This window comes from Dipodomys merriami, unplaced genomic scaffold (assembly GCF_024711535.1).
Source record: "Dipodomys merriami isolate MVZ:Mamm:240054 unplaced genomic scaffold, mDipMer1.0.p SCAF_106, whole genome shotgun sequence".
Taxonomy (NCBI): Eukaryota; Metazoa; Chordata; class Mammalia; order Rodentia; family Heteromyidae; genus Dipodomys; species Dipodomys merriami.
This window is the reverse complement of record NW_027202338.1, coordinates 836954-862099: the sequence shown is the minus strand read 5'-3', so window position 1 is coordinate 862099 and position 25146 is coordinate 836954. Positions and strand designations below refer to the sequence as shown.

At 48.0% G+C, this 25146-nt stretch overlaps 1 protein-coding gene across 1 annotated transcript; it reads right to left on the bottom strand.

The window, feature by feature from the left end:
- Window positions 1-8248: 8248 nt before the first annotated feature.
- Window positions 8249-15141, bottom strand: LOC138811432 (paired-like homeodomain transcription factor LEUTX). Its single transcript, XM_069999176.1, has 4 exons — window positions 15093-15141; window positions 13936-14087; window positions 13300-13692; window positions 8249-8260 (listed from the first exon to the last, which is right to left on the bottom strand). The coding sequence occupies exons 1-4, from the start codon at window positions 15139-15141 to the stop codon at window positions 8249-8251; spliced, it is 606 nt and encodes a 201-aa protein (XP_069855277.1).
- Between the last annotated feature and the right edge of the window lie 10005 nt (window positions 15142-25146).

Below are 25146 nucleotides of genomic sequence, written 5' to 3'. Positions count from 1 at the left end.
CCTTTTCTTTGCCTGGTCTGCTCTCATCACCCCTACCCTAGACACACTAGCCATAGGACCTTTGTACTTTGCCCCAAACATTCATCTCCCAGATTGCCCACATGCATCCTTCGCCTCCTTTATGTCTTCACCAGATGACACATTTCCCTGGCCACTGTTTTGAAATTATGGCATTAACAGCTGTGTGTATATTTCCTTAACTTTTCCCTGTGTTGTATCATATCACTAACACTGTAGAATTGGTCGTGGGGCTTGAACTCAGCCTGGGAGCTGTCCCTGAGCTCTTCAGCTCAGGCTAGCACTTTACCCCTTTGAGCCACAGCTCTACTTCCAGTTTTCATTGGAGATAAGAGTCTCATGGACCTTCCTGCCCAGGGTTGCTTTGAACCATGATCCTTAGATCTCAGCCTTCTGAGCAGCTAGGATGACAGGCGTGAGCCTCTAGTGCCCATCTCAGAATTTATCTTGTATATTGCCACTCTGCCCCAGACTCCCAGCTGTGTGACTGCAGAGACTTTTACCTATTTTATGCTTTGCCTTCTATCTCCAGAAGAGAACTTGGCACACAGTAGGGCTCACTGTCTACCAGATGAACCATTTCAAAGGGTCGAAGGAGATACTGGAATCCTAGGGACTCCATCCCCTCCACAACTAATTTGTGAGGGCTTAAGTCATGGGGAAGTATTTCATCTTGTCTCTGCTTTGTGCTCAGCTGTACAAACGCAGCAAGGGACAAAATTACTTCCCCATCCTGAAGGACCGCAGCCTTGCAGGAGGGCTTCCATGGTCAGAAAATCCAGCAGTGTGAAATTACAAAGGTGAACTGGCAGTGTGCTATGTGAGCATCAATAAGAAAACTACTCTGGATCAGAGGAAAGAGGCTTGAGGCCATGAAGAAAGAGTATGAAGCTGAAGTGCAGGGCTCAGTGGTAGAGCGCTTAGCTACATTACACCAAGGTCCTGAGTTCCAGTCCCACTACTGCCAAAAAAAGACTTGTGTGAGGGCTAGAACTCAGAGGCTGAAGCCGAGCAAGAAACTGGACCGTGCCAGTCCTGAAAATCTTTGGGTGCTTATTGTATGTGTAAGGGAGTGGGGGTGTTGTACGAGCACTTTTAAGCAGCGGAAGGCATCATGGTTTTGTGTTTTAAAAGATTCCTTTGCCCAGATGGGAGTCAGTGGCTCATGCCTATAATCCTGGCTACTTAGGCAGCTGAGATCTGGAGGCTGGTGATTCCAGATCAGCTCAGGCAAAGGAATCTTCTTCCATCTCAATGAAAGAAGCTGGGCATGGTGGCGTCCTTCTGTCATCCTAGCTATCTATAATGGGATACAGCAAAAAGGAGCACCACATTCCAGGCACACACCTGGGCAGGAAGTGAGATGCTATCTCCAAATAACCCATGCACCGAAGGGCTGGAGGTGTGGCACCAGTAGTAGAGTACCTTCTCATCAAGTGCCAAGCCCTGAGTTCAAACCCAGGCCCCACCAAAAAAAAAAAAAAAAATCAATTCCTCTTATCTCTCAAGTGAGGAATTGACTAGAGAGGATTGAATGTTGAAGTGGAAAGGCAGCTGATGCCCCTGTTGATGCGAGGTAGGACTAGCTGTGGTTAAAAGCAGCCACACTCTTTGTTGATCCTGTCAAGAGAGGGATCTCTTTTTCTCCTTGAACCTTGGCTGAGGCTATAATTTGTTTAGAAGTAAAACTGCGACATCCAAGCATTGGGGTGCTCCCTAAGAAAACATGGTTTGCATGCTCAGCCTCGGTTTATGTGTGGTGGTCTTGATGGCAGGCATTGTTCCAAGCCTTTGTGTGCAAGGAGTCAGGAGAGGTGCTGGGCCACCGAGCTAGCTCCCGTCCCAGCCCCTCTTCCATCCCAGTACTCAGTGAGGCCTCTTCACTTCTGGTCAGCTGCTGGCTGACCATGTCCATCCTGTGTGCCTTTAATCACTTTCCTCCACAACATTCTCAAGGCCCTATTTCTTTTTCTTTTTCCTTCCCTTTTTCTTTTCCTTCCTTCCCTCTCTCCCTCCCTCCCTTTTTCCTTCCTTCCTCTCTCTCTCTCTCTCTCTCTCTCTCTCTCTCTCTCTCTCTCTCTCTCTTTCTTTCTTGTGCCTGGGCACTGTCCCTGAGTTTCTTTGGTACAAGACTAGCTCTCTACCAACTTGAGCCACAGCTCTACTTTCAGCCTTTACTTTGTAGTTTATTGGACATAAGAATTTCATAGACTTTCCTGCCCAGGCTGGCTTTAAACCCATGATCCTCAGATCTAAGCCTCCTGAGTAGCTAGGATGACAGGAGTGAGCCACTGGCTAAGAGGAACTATTTCTAATCTTGGATTTCTTCCTTTGGAAGAAGGGCTTAAACCACTGTCTTTAGCAACTAAGAATTTTCCCGATGTGTCCCCAATTACTTGTTGAATAAACAAAATCCCTTTGAGCTCTACATCCTGCCTCAGCCTCGGATTACAGGCATGTACCACGACTCCCAGCAGGGACCTCTTTTTTGTTTTTTTGGCTGGTCCTGAGACTTAAACTCAGGGCCTGGACACTGTCCCTGAGCTTTTGTGCCTAAGGCTGGCACTGTATCACTTGATCCACTTCACTTCTGGCGTGTGCGTGCGTGCGTGCGTGCGTGCGTGCGTGCGTGCGTGCGTGTGTGTGTGTGTGTGTGTGTGTGTGTGTGTGTGTGTGTGTGTGGATCGTGGGCTTGAACCCTAGGCCTGGTTGCTGTGCTACCACTTGAGCCACAGCACCACTTCGGGCATGTGAGGCAAGCACTCTACCACTGAGCCACCTTCCCAGCCCCACTCTGGCTTTTTACTGGTTAATTGGAGATAAGAGTCTCACAGATTTTCCTGCTCTGGTTAACTTTGAACCTACTCAGCCTCCTGAGTAGCTGGGATTGCAGGCATGAACCACCAATATCTGGCTTTTCTTTCCTTTCTTTATCCTCAGAGCTCAGCCTCCTGAGTCCCTAGGATTACAGTTGTGAGCCACCAGCTCCTAGCTTTTTTTTTTTTTTTAAGAAAGCTACTCAACAATTTCCTTCATCCAGATTATTCCTCTCTCTCCTCCCACTGGCCACTTGTCCACCTTTCTGGTTCTGTCCCCTTTCTCCCAGTTTTCCAAATACAGACACATCTGTGCAGTAGGCCGCTGTCCCCCTGGCCAGGTCTCTGGAATGCTTTCTATAACCTGATCCTCCAGGCGCTTCTCCTGGCCTGAAAGTAACCCTTCACCACCCTGCCACAGGCAGGTGGCTTGGCAGGCCCGTCCCCCCACGGTAGGACATGTAATCTGCTGGTGGCTTTCTGCCATGGTTGTGGCCTCTTCCTTATTTGGGTGGGTTTCTGGCTTGCCCTGGGCTCCAGCTGAAGTACATGGTGTGCACACAGGGTCCCAGAGAACATGAATTGGGGTCCTCAAGCATTAATGGCAGGAATCAGGTCTGGCTTGATCCAGGTTCATAATCAGGCCTTTAACCATGAATGAATCCAGGCTCGTAGCTGAGCATTTCCTTTGAAGGCAATAGAAAACCATAGAGGTCTTTTTAAGCTCCCGCCCTCAGGATCTTGTTTGTTAAAATGCACTCTAGTCCTTGGAATGGGCCTGAAACTGCATTTTTTAACAAGCTCTCATGTGATGTGGATGCTTGCTATCACAATGTTAGGGGGTGGGGTGGGTTGAGCTGTTCAGGGTGACAGCCACAAGCTACCCAGTGACTATGGAGCCCTCAAAATGTGGCTTGTGTGACATGGGATGTGTTTTCAGTGTAAAATATCCAAATTTGGAAAGACTTGGTATGAAAAAAATTTTATATGTTGATATGGTAATATTTTGGATATCTTGGGTAAAATAAAATATATTGTTAAAATTTATTTCATGTGTTTGGGTGTGGTTTTTTTTTTTTTTTGGGTCCGGTCGTGGGGCCTGAACTCTGGGCCTGGGTGCTGTCCCTCAGCTCTTCAGCTCAATGGAAGCACTTAACTGCGGGAGCCACTGCACCACTTCTGGTTTTCTGGTGGTTTATTGGAGATAAGAGTATTATGGCCTAAAAAAAAAAAAAGTATTATGGCCTTTCCTGCCTGGGCTGGCTTTGAACTGCAATTCTCAAATCTCAGCCTCCTGAGTAGTTAGGATGACAGGTGTGAGCCATTGGCGCCCTTTTTTGTTTTTTGGTTTTTTGTTTTTTTTTACCAGTCCTGGGGCTTGAACTCAGGGCCTGGACGCTGTCCCTGAGTTTCTTTGGCTCAGTGTTAGTGCTCTACTGCTTGAACCATAGCACCACTTCTGGCTTTTTCTGTGTATGTGGTTCTGAGGAATCAAACCCTGGGCTTCATGCATGTTCAAGCAAGCACTGTACCAGTGAGCTACATTCCCAGCCCATGGGTGGTTTTTTTTTTTTTTTTTTTTTCTTTCTTTCTTTCATGTGGCTACTAGGATACAAAGATGACATTTTCAGGTCAGGCTTGGTATATACCTGTAATCCTGGCTATTCAAGAGACTCTAGGAGAATGAGGTTCAAAGCCTGTCTCTGGATAAAGAGCAGCATAAGCAGGGTACTGGCAGCTCATGCCTGGCATCCTACTCAGGAGGCTGAGATTTGAGAATCAAGGTTCGAATCCAACCTGGACAGGAATATGTATGAGACTCTTATCTCCAATGAACCACCAAAAAGCTAAAGTGACTCTGTGACTTATGTGATAGAGTGCTGGTCTTGAATAAAAAGGCTTAGGGCACTATCTCTCAGCTCTTCAACTCAAGGCTAGCATTCTACCACACAGCGCCACTTCTGGCTTTTTCTGTTTATGTGGTACTTGAGGAATTGAACCCAGGGCAAGCGCTCTACCACTGAGCCACCTTCCCAGCTCTCCTAACATTTTCATGTATTAATTATACTCAAAGGATTGTATGGCAGAGGTGCACACATTATGTGTCAGCAATTAATAGGTTTGCCACAAGCCCACCAGGGTGATCCCGATGTCCAGTGGATCAGGGACCTGCCTCCTTCCTTTGCCTTCCTGCAGGGCTGGTCAGATTTCAGCTGCCCAAAGCCTGGCAGCTGCTGGACCCTGTCCTCACACCTGTGACCACTGGGACTGTGCCAATACATGGCATTTGTCATCATAGGCTTGGGGTGATTGTGACACTACTAGCCTGTCTGCAAGTGGAGAACCACTGCATTATGTCATATCAATATCCCCACAGAAGGACTTGATCTGACATTTTTTTTTTTTTTGTCAGTCATGGGGCTTGAACTCTGGACCAGGGCCCTGTCCCTCAGCTCTTCAGCTCAATACAAGTGTTCTACCACTTGAGCCACAGTGCAACTTCCAGTTTCCTGCAGGTTCATTGGAGATAAGAGTCTCATGGACTTTCCTGCCTGGGCTAGCATTGAACCTTGATCCTCAGAGCTCAGCCTCCTAGGTTGAGTTGAAGGCATAGTTCCAATGGTAAACACCTGCTAAAAAGTAAGATCAAGGGGGCTGGGAAGGTGGCTCAGTGGTAGAGCTCTTGCCTTGCATGCCTGAGGCCCTGGGTTCGATTCCTCAGCACCATATAAGCAAAAAGAAAAAAGCCGGAAGTGGCGCTGTGGCTCAAGTGGTAGAGCACTAGCCTTGAGCTGAAGAGCTGAGGGACAGCGCCCAGACCCAGAGTTCAGGCCCCACGACCGGACCCCCAAAAAAAAAAAAAAAAAGTAAGATCAAGGCCAAAAATAAAAAAAAAAAAAAAAGACTAGGGGCTGGAAAGTTGGCTCAGTGGTAGAGCACTTGGCCTTGCATGCATGAGGCCCTGGGTTCGATTCCTCAGCACCACATAAGCAAAAAGAAAAAAGCCAGAAGTGGCGCTGTGTGGTAGAGTGCTAGCCTTGAGCTGAATTGCTGAGAGATAGTGCCCAGGCCCAGAGTTCAGGGCCCACAATTGACCCCCCCCCAAAAAAAGGTGGGGGAGGGCTGGGAAGGTGGCTCAGTGGTAGAGTGCTTGCCTTGCATGCCTGAGGCCCTGGGTTCGATTCCTCAGCACCACATAAGCAAAAAGAAAAAAGCCGGAAGTGGCGCTGTGGCTCAAGTGGTAGAGCACTAGCCTTGAGCTGAAGAGCTGAGGGACAGTGCCCAGGCCCAGAGTTCAGGCCCTATGACCGGACCAAAAAACAAAAACAAAAACAAAAAAAGGTGGGGGATAACATTGGTTCTGAGTTTTGTTTTTTGTTTTTCCGGGGTAGGGAGCATTGGTGGGAACAGGGAGGACCAACAAGGAGGGTGAATTAGAGCCAGGCACAAGTGACTCACACCTGTCATTCTAACTACTCAGGAGGCTAAGACCTGAGCATCCCAGTTTGAAGTAGCCTGGGCAGGAAAAGTCTGTGAGGCTTTGATCACCAGTTAACTACCAGTCTCCTTCAGAGATTGGACATGAAGAAGAGCCTGCCTTCCTAAAATCTTCCTCCAATGATGCCATTGGAGCCAGGAACTCCATTGTGAGTACCACCAAGTCACATCTGATTGTTCCTGGTCTCCTTATCTCTTCCTGGGCCTTCCCCGGTCACCTCAGGTGCTCTGCAATGGCTCTTTCCACTGACTCAGGGCTCTGTCTCCTCTCTCGCCCCGTGGCCGTAACCTGAGCCCTGGACCTGGCTTTCCCCTGGGAGCAGCCCAGCCTCCACCTGTTCAAGGCCCTGATTGATGGTCCGTTCCCCACGACCATTCCTTTTTAGGCTGCCTTCAGAACGGTGTCCAGCTTTCTTATATAAGTGGATTGTTGTCTTCATCATCTCTGGGAAGCTCCAATTGACCCGTTATTCCTGGAATATCAACTCCCCAACTCCAGTCTTCCCCCCATGCCCGCCACACATGCTTTGTTGCTAAGACAAAAGGTTTTAAAAGCCGGGCGCCGGTGGCTCATGCCTCTATTCCTAGCTACTCAGGAGGCTGAGATCTGAGGATCCCAGTTCAAAGCCAGCCTGGGCAGGAAAGTCTGTGAACCTAACATCTCCAATTAACCATCACAAAACTGGAAGTGGTAGGGCGCACACCTTCAGCTGAAGAGCTGAGAGACAGTATCCAAGACCAGAGTTCAAGCCCCACAACTGACCAAAAACAAAACAAAATATATATGTGTGTATATCTACATCTATATCTATACAGGTGCCAGTGGCTCATGCCTCTAATCCTAGCTATAGGAAGCTGAGATCTGAAGATCACAGTTCAAAGTCAGCCCAGGCAGGAAAGTTTGTGAGACTCTTACCGCCAATGAACTATCAAAAAGCCAGTACTGGAGCTGTAGCTGAAGCAGTAGAGCACTAGCCTTGAATGAAAAGAGATAGCACCCAGGCCCTGAATTCAAACCCCATGAGTGGCATAAAGAAGAACTTGTCTACCTATCCTCTGCCCAGCTGATGCCTAAAAGAATGACTTGGATTCTGATTGGACAGCAAGAATAAGAGATGGGTGTGTCTTAAGCATCCTAGAACTAGATCCAGGAACTTGGACCAGGAGTCTCATAGATCTCCATCAAGTCAAGTTTAACCACCAACTTTGTGTCTTCCCCCTTTATACCCCCTGTTCCCCACAGTGGGGAAGAGGGCTGGCCAAGGTAGGGGAGAGAGCAGGCTAATACCCAGGGTACAATCTTTCATGGTACATGCAAATGGCGCCCCCTGGCAGCCAGAGGTTAGTGGTGGCCTTGGAATTAGCTGCTGGCAGATTTCAAACATACCTTTAGGACTCCTTCCTTTATTCTTACCAAGAATTGGGGCTGGAAAGGACCTCGAATGGGCCTACCAGCTCCAGGGAGGGAATATTTTTGGAAGTTTGAGTTTGTCTCAGGATCCAGAACAAGCCCAGCAGCAGAAGCTCACACCCATAATCCTTGCTACTCCTGCCTAGGCTGGCCTCAAACTGTAATCCTCAGATCTCAGATCCCTGAGTAGCACGGATTAGATGTCCAGTGCCCAGCTTAATGCCTCTCTCCAGCTTGGAGAACATGCAGGAGATATAACACCCAGCTTTATGGGATAAGCTCACACCAGTAATCCTATTCCTGGAGAGGCTGAGATCTGAGGATCATAGTTTAAAACCTTGAACTCATTTTTGATACACTACCCCCCCACACACACCCCTTGCCAAAAAAAAAGCTGGAAGTGGAGCTATGGGTCAAGTAGTAGAGCACTAGCTCAGGGACAACACCCAAGCTCTGAGTTTAAGCACAAAAGCACACACACACAGAAGATGAGCCTGTTAACTTCCTATGCAGTTACCTGTGAAGAAGAGCAATGCGAGAAAGTAAGCTGACAAAGTCCTCTTGTGATCACATCTAATGCAGGTAGCATCACATGACCCTTCAGTGCATTTGTAAAAAAAACTAATACTGATTATCTCCATTGATGTGAAAAGGCTTTTGATAAGATACAATATTCACTCAAGTTAAAAAGCTCTAGAGAGTAGCCAGGCGCTGGTGGCTCACGCCTGTAATCCTAGCTATGCAGGAGGCTGAGATCTGAGGATCACGGTTCAAAGCCAGCCCAGGCAGGAGAGACCGTGAGACTCCTATCTCCAATAAACCACCAGAAAACCGGAAGTGGCGCTTTAGCTCAAGTGGTACAGTGCTCGCCTTGAGCTGAAGAGCTGAAGGACAGCGCCCAAGCCCAGAGTTCAAGCCCCACGACTGACCAAAAAAAAAAAAAAAAACAAGCTCTGGAGAAAATAGGAATAGAAGGAACATTCTTTAAAACAATAAAAGCTTGGGGCTGAGAAGGTGGCTCAGTGGTAGAGTGCTTGCCTTGCATGCCTGAGGCTCTGGATTCGATTCCTCAGTACCACATAAGCAAAAAGAAAAAAGCCGGAAGTGGCACTGTGGTTCAAGTGGTAGAGCGCTAGCCTTGAGCTGAAGAGCTGAGGGACAGCACCCAGGCCCAGAGTTCAGGCCCCACGACTGGACCCAAAACAAAAAACAAGGGGCTGGGAAGGTGGCCCAGTGGTAGAGTGCTTGCCTTGCATGCATGAGGCCCTGGGTTCGATTCCTCAGCACCACATAAGCAAAAAGCCGGAAGTGGTGCTGTAGCTCAAGTGGTAGAGCGCTAGCCTTGAGCTGAAGAGCTGAGGGACAGCGCCCAGGCCCAGAGTTCAGGCCCCACAACCGGACCCAAAAAAAAAAAAAAAACAATAAAAGCCAGATAGCCAATATTATACTTAATGGAGAAAAGCTACAACCAATTCTAAAATCAGGAACAAGGCAAGGATGCCCACTCTCCCCACTCCTCTTCAATATAGTTCTGGAATTCTTAGCCAGAGCAATAAGGCAAGAAAAAGACATTAAAGGGATCTGCATAGGGAAAGAAGAAGTTAAACTATCCCTTTTGGCAGATGGCATGATACTATACCTCCATGATCCCCAAAACTCCACCCCCAAACACTCTTAGAACTTATAAACCACTTCGGCCAAGTAGCAGGATACAAAATTAACCCACAAACTCATGTGGTAGGGTGTTAGCCCTAAGCTGAAGAGCTAAGGGACAGTGTCTAGGCCTAAAGTTCAGGCCCCATAAAAATAAAACAAAAAATAAAATAAAATAAAAAACAATATAATAAAATTAACCCACAAAAATCAGTTGCCTTGGGGCTGGGAAGGTGGCTCAGTGGTAGAGCGCTTGCCTTGCATGCATGAGGCCCTGGGTTCGATTCCTCAGCACCACATAAGCAAAAAAAAAAAAGCCGGAAGTGGCGCTGTGGCTCAAGTGGTAGAGCGCTAGCCTTGAGCTGAAGAGCTGAGGGACAGCGCCCAGGCCCAGAGTTCAGGCCCCACAACTGGACCCCAAAAAAAAAAATCATTTGCCTTTCTGTACACCAACAATGTATACGCAGAAAGGGAAATCAAGGAAACAACCCCATTCACAATAACCTCAAAAAATAAAATATTTAAGAATTAAGCTAACCAGGGCTGGGAAGGTGGCTCAGTGGTAGAGCGCTTGCCTTGCATGCTTGAGGCCCTGGGTTCGATTCCTCAGCACCACATAAGCAAAAAGAAAAAAAAAGCCAGAAGTGGCGCTGTGGCTCAAGTGGTAGAGCGCTAGCCTTGAGCTGAAGAGCTGAGGGACAGCGCCCAGGCCCAGAGTTCAGGCCCCACGACTGGACCCCCCCCAAAAAAAAAAAAAAAAAGGAATTAAGCTAACCAAAGATGTAAAAGAACTATTTAAAGAAAACTATAAAAACTTTAAAAGTCCAAAAATTCATATGGAACAACAAAAGACATAGAATATCCAAAATGCTAAAGAGCTGAGGGACAGCGCCCAGGCCCAGAGTTCAGGCCCCACGACCGGACCCAAAAAAAAAAAAAGACATGGGAGGGATCTCGATGCCAGACTTCAAACTCTATTTTAAAGAGATAATAACAAAGACAGCTTGGTACTGGCACAAAAACAGACCCAAAGACCAATGGAATAGAAGATCCAGAAATAAAACCACAGGCTTACAGTCAGCTGATATTTGACACAGGAGCCAAAGACATACAGTGGAAGAAACACAGCCTCTTCAACCGCTGGTGCTGGGAAAACTGGGCAGCCACATGCAGAAAACTAAAAGTGGACCCCAGCCTGCCACCATGTACAAACATCAACTCAAAATGGATTAAAGACCTTAACATTAAGCCTGATACTCTGAAACTACTGCAGGACAGAGTAGGAGAGACACTTGAACTTATAGTTGCAGGCAGGAACTTTCTTTCTTTCTTTTTTTTTTTTTTTTGGGTCCGGTCATGGGGCCTGAACTCTGGGCCTGGGCGCTGTCCCTCAGCTCTTCAGCTCAAGGCTAGCACTCTACCACTTGAGCCACAGCGCCACTTCCAGCTTTTTTCTTATGTGGTGCTGAGGAATCGAACCCAGGGCCTCGAGCATGCAAGGCAAGTACTCTACCACTTAGCCACCTTCCCAGCCCCCAGGCAGGAACTTTCTGAACAGAGTCCCAGGGTCACAACAAATTGGAGAGAGACTCGATAAATGGGACTCCCTTAAAATAAAAAGTTTCTGCAGGGGGCTGGGAAGGTAGCTCAGTGGTAGAGTGCATGCCTTGCAGGCATGAGGCCCTGGGTTTAATTCCTCAGCACCACATAAACAGAAAAAGCCGAAACTGGCGCTGTGGCACCAGTGGTAGAGCATTAGCCTTGAGCAGAAGAGCTGAGGGACAGCGCCCAGACCCAGAGTTCAGGCCCCTGACCGGCAAAAAAAGAAAGAAAAAAAAAAAAAAAAAGGTTCTGCAGAATTAAAGACATAGCAACCAAACTAGAAAGACGGAAAAAAATATTTACCAGCAATATATCAGACAAGGGGTTAATATCCAGTATAAACAGGGAACTCAAGAAACTAATCCCTCTCAACCCAACAAAACCAATTACTAAATGGGCAAGGGAACTAAAGAGACTTCTCAGAAGAAGAGATAAAAATGGCAAAGAAAGGGGCTGGGAAGTTGGCTCAGTGGTAGAGCGTTTGCCTTGCATGCCTGAGGCCCTGGGTTCGATTCCTCAGCACCACATAAGCAAAAAGAAAAAAGCCGGAAGTGGCGCTGTGGCTCAAGTGGTAGAGCACTGGCCTTGAGCTGAAGAGCTGAGGGACAGTACTCAGGCCCAGAGTTCAGGCCCCACAACCGGACCAAAAAAAAAAAAAAAAAAAAAAAAAAAAAAAAAATGGCAAAGAAACACGGGAGGAAATGTTCACCATCTCTGGTTAAAAGAAATACAAATAAAAACAACCCTGAGATACTATCTGACCCCAGTCAGAATGGCCCACATCCTAAAGTCAGCCAAGGACAAATGCTGACAAATGTGGAGAAAGAGGAACCCTATTACACTGCTGCTGGGAATGTACACTTATACAACCACTGTGAAAATCAGTCTGGAGGGTCCTTAGAAATCTAAATATACACCTATGACCCTTCTAGGCATCTATCCTGAACAACAAGAACCAGGATACACGGACATATGTACCTCCATGTTTATCGCAGCACTGTTCACAATAACCAGGATATGGAAACAACCCAGATGTCCCACCACAGATGAGTGGATCCAAAAATTGTGGCACCTGTATACAATGGAATATTATGCAGCCATTAGAAAAGACAACATAATGGCATTTGTAGGGAAATGGAGGGAACAAGAAAAAATCATGTTGAGTGAGGTAAGCCAAGAGCAAAGAGACAAACGGCACATGGTCTCCCTGCTAAGTGGATGTTAAATCCAAAACATAAGGAGATATGACAAAGTAAACAAGATTCGAGAAACAAAGGAACCTCTGGTTGAATCATTGCTAAGTGATTCCATGCTGCTGATCACATATACGGTATATATGTGCATCGGAGGGAAACTAGGAGGACACAGAAACAGAGGGAAATGAGAAAACATACAACAGCAGGACCCATCAGCTGCACTGGACATTGATCAAACTGAACTAATCAACTCAATGGCAGCGATGGGAGGGAAGGAATGAGAGGGAAAGAGGGAACAGCTGACACTAAGCAAAAGGAAAGAAATGTATATTATCATCCAATGTGGAAGAAATAACTATTGTCAAAGCTCATAGAACTCAAACTTTATAGACCACGATAAAGACAATTTGCCCCATGGGGGGGGAAAAAAAGAAAGATACTCACTACCTTACTTATGTAACTGTAAACCTCTCTGTACATCACCCTGACAATAAAACTATTATTGAAAAAAACTAATACCCCATTAAACATTATTTGTTCTAAAAAAAAAGTCCTCAGGAGAAACTCGGAGGCGAAACTTTTGCCCCTTCGCTCTGATGTTGAGTGCTCCTCTTCCCAAGAGAAGAGCATACACACTTCGTATAAAAGTGACACAGCCTCGTGCTGGTGGTGGCTCGTGTCTAGCTCATCCTAGCTGAGGCTGAGAGCTGAAGATGGTAAGTCAAAGCCAGTTTGAGGCAGGAAAAAAAAAAAAAATCAATGAGACTCTTCGCTTCACTTCAATAGCAAAAAATCAGAAGTGGCGTGATGGCTCAAAGTGGTGGAGTGCTATCCTTGAGCAGAAGATTAAAGACGAGAGCAAAGGCCCTGAGTTCAAGCCCCATGACCAACAAAATAAAATAAAGTCATGTGATCGATTATATTTGATCTGGAACTGGGGTGACAGGCATTCAATAGAAAAGGCAGACAATAATGGCGGGGGGTGGGGGGAGATGGGAAGGGGCGCAGGGGTTTATTTGGATTTGGTAGGAAGGGAAGGCCAGCAGCAATGTGTGTGGACAGTCCAGTGCTCCCAGGCCTGAGGCATATTGCTGTCTGGGCTCACCTTGGGGCTGTTTGTGCCTAGCAATGCAGGTTCCCCAGGAAGATACTCATCCAGGCTGGAGGGGTCTTCGTCCCCAGACACATCATAGATGTCAGCAAGCTCTTCTGTGCTGTAGGGAAGAGGATCGGTCCAGGACACCTCCAAATCATCCACGGACTGAGACGCCGGCGGGAAACTGAGTTCAGGGGTGGCCGACGCTGCAGCCTGTTGGGCCTGCTCTGGGCCTTGGGGGACCCAGATTCTGGAAGGCTGCTGGGAGCTGAGGGCACAGGCCCAGGGGACCTGCATCTCATTGTTGGCCTGGTCCTGAGGGGCTTCCGGGTTTACAGGCCGTCCCTCCTCTTGCTGCTGCTGCTGCTTCTTCAACTTGGACACTTGGTTCTTAAACCAAGCCTAGGAAGAGGGGAGAAAAGGGGTGCAGGCAAATAAAGATCAGAGCACCAGAGACTCTTCTCTCCTAGTGGGAACTGGCAGACGGCTCCTTGAAAGGCCAATTGTCTGGGGGAGCCCAGCGCTCCCCACCCCCACCTCCACGGGTGTGCTAGGCCCCACCTGCTCCTGACAAGTGTCAGGAGTGGAGGATAAAGTTGGGGGAGGCCCCAGGTTTAGGGTGTCAGAGACATGGATGGGTCTCACCTTCACCACTGACTGGTCCAGCTGCAGCTGTAAGGCCAGGGCCTGGATGTTCTCCCATCTAGGGTGCTGGGTGATTGAGAACAACTTTCTCAGCTCAGACAGCTGGTGCTCCGTGAACTTTGTGCGTCTCCGGCGAGGAGCTGGCGCCTTGTCTGCAGAGAGGACACGTTTCTGACAAGCCTCCGCCTGGGGTCCTGCTGCCTGAGCCTGCTCCAAGGACCTGGGCCCTGTTCCTTCCTGTGGCCTCACTCTGTGGAGCCCGGATTGGACTCCCCCACCCCCAGCCTCCTCAGGACTCTGGTTGGGTGCCATTTTGTCCTCCTGAGTCCCTGAAGCATCTTTCCTTTTTTTTTTTTTGTCATCGGTCATGGGGCTTGAACTCTGGGCTTGGCCACTGTCCCTGCGCTCTTCAGCCCAAGGTGAGGGCTCTACCACTTGAGCCACAGTACCACTTCTGGTTTTCTGGTGGTTTATTGGAGATAAGAATCTCACTGGGGGGGGGAGAGGGGGTGCTGAGAAGGTGGCTCAGTGGTAGAGCACTTGCCTTGCATGTCTGAGGCCCTGGGTTCAATTCCTCAGCACCACATAAGCAAAAAGAGAAAAGCTGGAAGTGGGGCTGTGGCTCAAGTGGTAGAGCGCTAGCCTTGAGCTGAAGAGCTGAGGGACAGTGCCCAGGCCCAGAGTTCAGGCCCACGAACGGACACAAAAAAAAAAAAAAAAGAATCTCACGGATTTTCTTGCCCAGGTTGACTTTGAACTGTGATCCTCAAATCTCAGCCTCCTAAGTAGCTAAGATTACAGTCCTTTTTTTTTTTTTTTTTTTTTTTGGTCGGTCGTGGGACTTGAACTCTGGGCCTAGGTGCTGTCCCTCAGTTCTTCAGCTTAAGACGAGCACTCTACCGCTTGAGCCACAGCGCCACTTCCAGTTTTCTAGTGGTTTATTAGAGATAAGAATCTCACAGACTTTCCTGCCTGGGCTGGCTTTGAACTATGATCCTCAGATCTCAGCCTCCTGAGTACTAGGGTGACAGGCGGGAGCCTCTGGAGCTTGTCAATCTCTCCATTATTCTGAACTCAATTCCCCACTCATGACAAAATGCTTCCAGGCAGGTCACTGGGCACTTGTTTTAGAAGAATACAGCAAAGTCCACCCTCACCAGCGGGGCCACAAGCAAAGGAGAGCAGGCTCCCTTCAGGAAGATTCATGGGCACAAGCCAGGCCGCCAGCCTCCACAAAATGTCTCCATTGCCTGAGGCCAGGTCAGCCAGGAAGCCTGGAGGCTGAGGCTTGTGAAGTCTCCACTGTCCAGGGCCTGTGGGCTGCCCCACCAACTGACTGCTGAGTGCCACACAGCCCTCCCACCTCCACCCAAACCACCTGACCCAGCCCACCCACAATCCTCTTGGCTCAGGTGATGTGACTGTCTCCTGGCCCAGAATTCCACAGTTGAGCTCTATAAACCTTTCACCACAGCCAAAACAAAAGGATGATGATGTACACAACTGTAATCCCTGTGATTTGGGAGACTCTGGGCGGACAAGGGATCAAGGCCAGCACTGGTGCAAAGTTAAGCATGAACCCATTCCAGCCAACAATAATTAGATTAAGACACAAGAATCAGCCAGGAGTCAGTGACTAATGCCTGTAAACCTTTTCAGGAGACTGAGCTCTGAGAATCAAGGTTCCAGAGCTGCCCAGGCAAGAAAGTCATTAGACTCTTATCTCTAATGAGCCAGCAAAAAGCCTCAAGCAGAGCTGTGGCTCAAGTGGTAGAGCACTTGCCTTGAGGGATAAAAACTAAGAGACAATGCCCCAGGCCTCATGTTCACACCCCAGTTACCAGCAGCTTCAACAAGTGACAGCCAGAAGGTTTATGCTGAGTTCTGCTTCTCAGACTGGCCTTTTTCCCCGACATGATCATATCTGGACTACAATACAGCCCTTGCTATTTTCCCTCTCTCTACAAGTAGAACTTCTTTGTTGCTGTTGTTGTTGGTGGTGGTTGTGGGGCTTGAACTCTGGGCCTGGGACCTGTCCCTGAGCTCTTCAGCTCAAAGGAGGCACTCTACCACTTGAGCCACAGCACCACTTCTGGTTTTCTGGTGGTTCATTGGAGATCAGAGTCCCCAGACTTTCCTGCCCAGGCTGGCTTTGAACAATGATCCTCAGATCTCAACCTCCTGAGTAGCTAGGATTAGAGGCATGAGCCACCAGTGTTTGCTACTACCTACATTCTTACCTGTCACTAGATTAACAGAACACCATGGTGTGGGGGTGGGGTCAGTATTAGGGCTTGAACTCAGGGCCTGGGTGATGTCCCTAGGTTTTTTGGTTCAAGACTAGTGCTCTGCCACTTGAGCCACAGCTGTGCTTCCTAAAGATGTTGTTTTAAAGTGGACATATTTCCAGACTTAACAAAACTGAGCCAAGGGAAAAATTTAAATTTACTGGACGTTGGTGGCTCCTACCTATCATCCTAGTTACTCAGGAAGTTGAGATCTGAGGCTCATGGTTCAAAGTGGTAGAGCCCTAGCTTTGAGCAGAAAGAGTTCAGGGACAGTGCCCATCTCCAGAGTTCAAGCTCTAGAACTGGAAAAAATTAAAATTTAAAAAAATTAGACTAAGGGCTGGGAAGGTGGCTCAGTGGTAGAGCGCTTGCCTTGCATGCCTGAGGCCCTGGGTTCGATTCCTCAGCACCACAAAAGCAAAAAGAAAAAAGCCGGAAGTGGCGCTGTGGTAGAGCTCTAGCCTTGAGCTGAAGAGCTGAGGGACAGCGCCCAGGCCCAGAGTTCAGGCTTCATGACCGGATCCCCCCAAAACAAAAACAAAAACAAAAACAAAAAATTAGACTAGCTCTATCATGTTCAACAAGAACACAGAAGTAATAAGATCTCCCTGACAAAGAACAACCACAGATCAGATGGCTCCATTGTCAAATCCTACCAGCCCTGAATGGAGATCCAATGCCAATGCCCTTAAGTATTCTGAGGAAGAAGAGATTGAACCCTACTGAACCCTTTCTTCCAAGCCAGCATTTCCCTGATACCAAAACCAAGTAAGGATACAAAAACAAACAAACAAACAAACAAAAAACTCCACCAATTTTCTTTTCTTTTCTTGTCAGTCATGGGGCCTGAACTCTGGGCCTGAGCACTGTCCCTCAGCTCTTCAGCTCAGGGCTAGCGCTCTACCACTTGAGCCACAACACCACTTCCAGCTTTTTCTGCTTATGTGGTCCTGAGGGATCAAACCCAGGGCCTCATGCATGCAAAGCAAGGGCTCTACCACTGAGCCACTTTCCCAGCCCCTCCACCAATTTTCTTGATGAAGGTACATTCAAATCTGCTCAATTAACACTCCAGTTTAGCCCAACAAAATTAGACATTGATGCTATTCTGAGAATACAAGGAAGATTCCTCAAGTAATCAATTTTCAAATGTGTCCACTGGCCTGGCAAAACCCAGGACTGCCACACAGAGTCCCACACCTGTCCCTTGCGTGCCCGGCTGGCATTTCCATATCTTCTCCATCCCTTCCCCTCACCCTCACACAGTGTAAGCTCACCTGCCATTGCAGGCCTGAGCAATGCTCCCTGTAGCCAACGAGGTGAGTTCTGCTGGAGCTCTGGAGTTCAAATGCCCCAAGGTGCCTATGAATTCTGTATTTAAGCAAACCTGGTGATCCCCACCCTAATCTCATGTCCATCCTTCTCTAATTCTCGGCTTAGGACAGCCACTCCCTGCTCTTCTGGGTTGGGTGGAAAAGAAGATGGCAATTGAAGGCCCATTCCTCAAAAAGCCCCAAACCCCAAAAGAAAGTCATATTTAAAAGCAAAAGACAAGAACAAAAACAAACCATAATCTTGGCTGGGTACTGGTGGCTCACACCTGTCACCCTACCTACTCAGCAGGCTGAGAACTGAGGATCATGGTTCAAAACCAGCCCTGGGAGGAAACTCTATGAGATTCCTTTTTTGTTTCTTAGTTTTGTTGTTGCCAGGGGCTTGAACTCAGGGCTTGGGTGCTGTCCCTGAGCCTCTTTGTGTTCAAGGTTAGCACTCTACCACTAGAGCCTCAGTGCTAATTCTGTCTTTTTCTGAGTAGTTTATTGGAGATAAGAATCTCATTTTTTTTTAGGCTAAGAACTAATGGCTCCCACCTGTAATCCTAGCTACTCAGGAAGCTGAGATCTGATGATCACAGTTCAAAGCCAGACTGTTCAGGAAAGTATGGGAGACTTTTATCTCCAATTAACCACCAGAAAACCAGAAGTGGTGCTATGGCTCAAGTGGTAGAGTGTTTGCCTTGAGCTGAAGAGCTCAGGGACAATGCCCAGACCCAGAGTTCAAGCCCCATGACCAACCAGAAAAAAAAAAATCTCATTTTTTTGCCTGGGCTGGCTTCAAACTGTGATACTCAGATCCCAGCCTCCTGAGTAGCCAGGATGACAGGTGAGACAGTGGTCTCCAGCTTATGTGAAATATTTGTTTATTTATTTAAAAATTATTATTAGGGGCTTGGAATGTGGCTTAGTGGTAGAGTGCTTGTCTGGCATACATGAAGCCCTGGGTTTGATTCCTCAGAACCACATAAACAGAAAAAGCCAGAAATGGTGCTGTGTCTCAAGTGGTACAGTGCTAAGCCTTGAGCAAAAGAAGTTCAGGAAAAATGCCCAGGCCCTCAGATCAAGACCCAAGACCGGCAAAAAAAAAAATGTATTATTATTATTGTTGGTACTGCAGAGTGAACTCAAGACATAGGCTCTGTCCCTGGGTCTCTCTGGGCTCAAGGCTAGCACTCTACTACTTGAGCCACAGCGCCACTTCTGGCTTTTTCTGTTTATGTGGTACTAAGGAATTGAACCCATGCCTATTATTCAAGCATGAGTGGGTAGGAGATTAGGGAGTGTCCCAGAGGGTGGAGACCACCAGCATTCTACTTAAATACAAACTTCATAGACACTTGGGGCATTGGAACTCTGGAACTCCAGAGCGCCATCAGAACTCACCTGGCTGGCACACCAGGCATCACTGAGCCTCCATGCCAGGTAAGCTGGTACTTGTGGGCAGCAAAGGGGGCACAGGGAAGGGCATAGAGAAGCTCAGAGGACATAGGACTGGGATGGGATTTTGTCAGGCCAAGTGCAGTGTTAAAAACTGGTTATCTGACAAGCCTTCCTTGCATTCCTAGAATAAAACCAATAGCTAATATGCTGGATTCAATTTCAGAGCATTCTATTGAAAAATATTGGGGTATGGGACTGCGAAGGTGGCTCAGCGGTAGAGTGCTTGCCTTGCATGCCTGAGGCCCTGGGTTCGATTCCTCAGCATCACATAAAGAAAAAAGCCAGAAGTGGTACTGTGGCTCAAGTGGTAGAGTGTTGGCCTTGAGCTGAAGAGCTGAGGGACAGCACCCAGGCTCAGAGTTCAGGCCCCACGACCAGACCCCCCCCCCAAAAAAGAAAAATACTGGGGTATTTCATCAAGAAAACTGATGGGGGGCTGGGAAGGTGGCTCAGTGGTAGAGCGCTTGCCTTGCATGCCTGAGGCCCTGGGTTCGATTCCTCAGCACCACATAAGCAAAAAGAAAAAAGCCGGAAGTGGCACTACGGCTCAAGTGGTAGAGCGCTAGCCTTGAGCTGAAGAGCTGAGGGACAGCAGCCAGGCCCAGAGTTCAGGCCCCACGACCGGACCCAAAAAACAAAAACAAAAACAAGAAAATTGATGGGGGCATTAAAAAAAAATTTTTTTGTAAGGATACTATACAGAGGGTTACAGTTACATGAGTGAGGTAATGAGTACACTTCCTATTGAACATTGTTACCCCCTCCATTGTTTTCCCCCTACCATCCCTTCCCTCCCTACCTTCCCCGAGGTTCTTTTTTTTTTTTTTGATTGTGATTAACTGATTACATAATTTCCCAAATTTCACAGTATTGTGGAATAATGATGCTCATTTAAAGTCACAAGTTCATTCTAACTTTCCTGGAGTAAATTGTCTATCATAGTCTATAACATATAACGGTGTACACATATACACCATACATGTGATCAGCAGCATGGGGATATTTAGTAGTGGTTCGACCAGATGAGTGGGAGTTCTTTGTTTCTTAAGTCCTGTAGTTTTGTCGTATCACCTAACATTTTGGATTTAGCATCCACTTATCAGGGAGACCATGTACCATTTGTCTCTTTGCTCTTGGCTTATTTAGCTCAACATGATTCCTTCTAGCTCCATCCATTTCCCTGCAAATTCCATCATTTTGTCACTTCTAATGGCTGCATAATATTGCATTGTGTATAGATACCACAATTTTTTGATCCATTCATCTGTGTTGGGGCATCTGGGTTGTTTCCATATCCTAGCTATTGTGAACAGTGCTGCAATAAACATGGAGGTGCAGGTGTCCTTGTATATTGGTTCCAGTTGTTCAGGGTAGATGCCTAGAAGTGGTATGACTGAGTCATAGGGAGGTCAATCTTTAACTTTCTAAGGACCCTCCAGACTGCTTTCCAAAGTGGTTGTATAAGTGTACATTCCCACCAGCAGTGTAATAGGGTTCCTCTTTCTCCACATCCCCTCCAGCATTTGTCGTTGGCTGATTTGTGGATGTGGGACATTCTGACTGGGGTAAGGTGGTATCTCAGGGTTGTCTTTATTTGCATTTCCTTCACCACCAGGGATGATGAACATTTCCTCATGTGTTTCTTTGCCATTTTTATTTCTTCATTTAAGAAGTCCCTCTTTAGTTCCCTTGCCCATTTAGTAATTGGTTTGTTAGGTTTGGGAGGGATTATTTTCTTGAGTTCCCTGTATATACAGGATGTTAACACCTTGTCTGATATATTGCTGGTAAAGATTTTTTCCCAATTAGTTGGTTGTCTTTCTAGCTTGGTTGTGATAGATTCAGCTGTGCAGAAGCTTTTTATTTTAAGGTAGTCCCATTTGTGGAGTCTCTCTCCAACTTGTTGTGACCCTGGGACTCTGTTCAGGAAGTTCCTTCCTGTGCCTATTAGTTCAAGTGTCTCTCCTACTCTGCCCTGCAGTAGTTTCAAAGATTCAGGTTTAATGTTAAGGTCTTTAATCCATTTTGAGTTGATGTTGGTGCATGGTGATAGGCTGGGGTCCACTTTTAGTTTTCTGCATGTGGCCGCCCAGTTTTCCCAGCACCAGCGGTTGAAGAGGCTGTGTTTCTTCCATTGTCTTTAGCTCCTTTGTCAAATATCAGCTGGCTGTAGGCCTGTGGATTTATTTCTGGATCTTCTATTCTGTTCCATTGGTCTTTGGGTCTGTTTTTGTGCCAGTACCATGCTATCTTTGTTATTATAGCTCTGTAGTAGAGTTTGAAGTTCGGCATGGATAGCCCTCCCATATTGTCTTTATCCCCTCGAATTGTTTTGGCTATTCTAGGTCTTTTGTTGTTCCATATGAATTTTTGGACTGTTTTCTGTATTTCAGTGATGTCCGTCATTGGGATTTTAATAGGAATTACATTGAATTTGTATATTCGTTTTGGAAGTATTACCATCTTTACTATATTAAGTCGGCCTATCCAAGAGCATGGGAGGTCTTTCGATTTCCTAGTGTCTTCTCCAATTTCTTTCTTTAACTTTTTATAGTTTTCATTAAATAGTTCTTTTACATCTTTGGTTAGGTTAATTCCTAAATATTTTATTTTTGGGAGATTATTGTGAATGGGGTTGCTCCCTTTATTTCCCTCTCTTCTTGTGCATTGTCAGTGTACAGGAAGGCAACTGATTTTTGTGGGTTTATTTTGTATCCTGCTATTTTGCCGAAGTGATTTATGATTTCTAAGAGTTTGGGGATGGAGTTTTTGGGATCGTGAAGGTATAGTATCATGTCGTCTGCAAAAAGGGATAGTTTAACTCCTTCTTTCTGATGGGGGCATTTTGTGTCTTTTGTTTTGAGCCTATATTGGGGTTTGAACTCAGAGTCTAGGCACTGTCCTTTTGTTGATCAAGACTAGCACCCTACCCCTTGAGCCACAGCTCCAGTTCCAGATATTTTTTCCAGTCCTGGAGCTTGAACTCAGGGCCTGGGCACTGCCCGTGAGCTTCTTTTGCTCAAGGCTAGCACTCTACCACTTGAGCCAACAGCTTTTTCAGTTTATGTGGTCCTGAGGAATCGAACCCAGCACTTCATGCATGCTAGATAAGCACTCTACCACTAAGCCATATTCCCAGCCTAGATTTTTAATTTTTGATAGTTGATTAGAAATTAGTCTCATGGACTTTCCTGCCCAGGCTGGTTTTGAACTGAAATCCTCATCTCAGCCTCCTGAGTAGCTAGGATTACTGGCCTCAGCCATCGGCACCTGGCTGGATCTGTTTTATTCTCCCAATCATTGTTAGCTGAAATGTGTTCACACACTTTCTCCTCGCTGGCCTTGAACCACAGGTCTCCTGCTCTGTGTTCCTCAAAGAGCAGAGATGATAGCTGTGCACCCTCAGCAAGATCTGGACTCTTTTGGGGGTTAGGGGACAGAGGAAGGCCAGCAAGATGGCCAGGAGCAGGGCCCAGGCCGCCCTGTCCCACCAGCTACAGGTCCTCGGAGCAGGCTCAGGCAGCAGGACCCCAGATGGAGGCTTGTCAGGAACCTGTCCTGTGTGTCCTCCCTGCTGCAGACCAGGTGCGAGCTTCTCGCCGGAGACGCACCAGATTCACAGAGCACCAGCTGTTCGAGCTGAGAAAGTGGTTCCCACTCACCCAGCGCCCCCGTGGGAAGAGATCCAGGCCCTGGTCTCAAAGCTGCAGCTGGACCAGTCAGTGGTGAAGGTGCAAGCCCGTCCATGTGTCACCCCAAAACCCAGGGCCTCCCCCAACTTTATCTTCCACTCCTGACACTTGCCAGGAGCAGGCAGGGCCCAGCACACCCATGGGGGACCACTGGGCTCCCCCAGACAATTGTCTTTCAGGAAGGGTCTCCCTATGTGCTGACATTAGAACCTTTTCTAGCCCCCACTAGGTGGAGAGAGAGAAGAGTCTCTGGTGCTCTGATCCCCTTTATTCACCCACACCCCTTTCTTTTTTTGGGGGGGGCCCGATCATGGGGCCTGAACTCTGGGCCTGGGTGCTGTCCCTCAGCTCTTCAGCTCAAGGCTAGCGCTCTACCACTTGAGCCACAGCGCCACTTCTGGCTTTTTTCTTTTTGCTTATGTGGTACTGAGGACTCGAACCCAGGGCCTCAGGCATGCAAGGTAAGCGCTCTACCACTGAGCCAACTTCCCAGCCCCCACACCCCTTTCTTCCCCACCCCAGGCTTGGTTTAAGAACCAGGTGTCCAAGTTGAAGAAGCAGCAGCAGAAAGCCAAGGAGCTGCCTGTGTCCCCAGCAGCCTCCCCTGGCCAGGCCACCACCGAGGCCCAGGTCCCTGGGGCTGCCACCCTCAGCCCCCAGCTGCCTTCCAAAAGTGGGGCCCACCAAGGCCCAGAGCAGTTCCAGCAGTCTGTAGCACCTGAGGCCCCCAGACTCGGTTTCTTGCCACCTTCTCAGACCCTGGAGGCTTTGGAGGTACCCCTTCCCTGCAGTACAGAAGAGCTTGTCCACATCTATGCCACATCAGAGGCGGAAGACTTCTCCTGCCTGGAGAAGTATCTTTTTGGAGAATCTGCATTGCTAGACCTGCACAGCCCCAGCACAAGGCCAGACAGCTCTGTGCCCCAGCTCTGGACTCACTCCTCTCTCCACCCACGTGTATCTCCTTCCTTTCCTGTAAGATCCAAATAAACCTTACCCCTGCCCCCTGCATCATTGTCTGCCTCTTGTGTTCTGGCCTTGAATTCCTGTCACCTCCATTTCAGGATCCAATATAATTTGGTCTGCGGGTTTTTGGTAGGCAAACCTTTCTCCTTTTGGACCCAAATGCCATCCCCACCCTTGGCTCAGGACCCACTGCTGTTTCTGCTCATGAGCACATTGAACAGGCTGTGTCCGGCTCTTCATGGTTAGGAAGAAATCCCAGTTTCTGCTTCTCCTAGAACAGCTGTGGGTTCTGGGACTTGAAATACGACTCCCAAAGATTGAGACAATCCATCAAGGCACAGTTAGAGATAACATTTATTTACACCAGAAAGGGGGCCTGTGACTACCTAGTCCTGGGCTAGATACCCAGAACCAAGAGCAGCCTCAACCACCAAACCTTCAAGCCTCCAATAGGCAGCCCCGACCTTTATTAGTTGGTCTGCAAACCACCAATTAGTCCCTAAACCTCCAATCCCAGACCTCCAATGCTCCAAAGGGGAAGGTTTTTCCTTTTCTTGCCTTCTTCGTTCTCTGCAGCCTCTCCACTACTCCAGAGGCCTGCCCTGCCCTGCTCCAGGAGGTGCGTCTCCACAGGCCTCTCTCTAGAGGGAGGTCCCAAATGACCTCCGGAGGAGGCCTGCCCTGCTCCACTCAGCAGGCTCTCCCCTCCTGCTGTCCCTCTCTCCTCTCCGTCTCTCTACTGCCCGACTCCAATGGACTACGTTCCACTCTACTCCCTCTGCTCTCTCCCCTACTCCTCCGGGCCCTCCCCCACTAATGGTTTCAGACCACCATTCATGCTCCTCCCCCAAGCTGCCCCCCTGTCCAATCCAAATAGGCAGCTCAGCATGTGGGACTCGACACCACCTCCTCCAGCACCACGCCCCAACCCCTTTAGGTGACATGCCCCGTCCCTCCAGTGGGCCAGGCCACGTTATTACAAGATCAGGGCACTGTCCCTGAGCTTAGTGATCTATCACTTGGTCTACAGCTCCATTTCTGACTTTTTGTTGGTTAAGTGGAGATAAAGAGTTTCAGAGACGTTCCTGCCTGGGCTGGTTTTGAACCTGGAACCTCCTAACTCAGCCTCCTGACTAGCTATAGGATTTTACAGGTAAGAGCCACCTAGTGACTGGCTAGAATGTCTTTATAATGGAAGGTAGAATTATAATCACTGCGAAGAGAGAACAGTCCTAGCTTTGAACCTTGAGAATGCCTGTAGGGAAAAAAACAATTCCACTAAAATTTCAGTAATAAACCTTGAACTGGTGGGAATGTAAAATAAAACCCCGGGCCAGTCCCCGTTCCGCTGTTTCAGATGCATGACCGTTCCCAGCCGCTAGGTGGTGGCTTCCATAGCGACCGCAGTCAGCGTCCATAGCTACCGCGCGTGCGCAGGGGCCCTTCGGCGTGGCTGCCTGCTCTGCGCCTGCGCACGTGGCTGCGCTG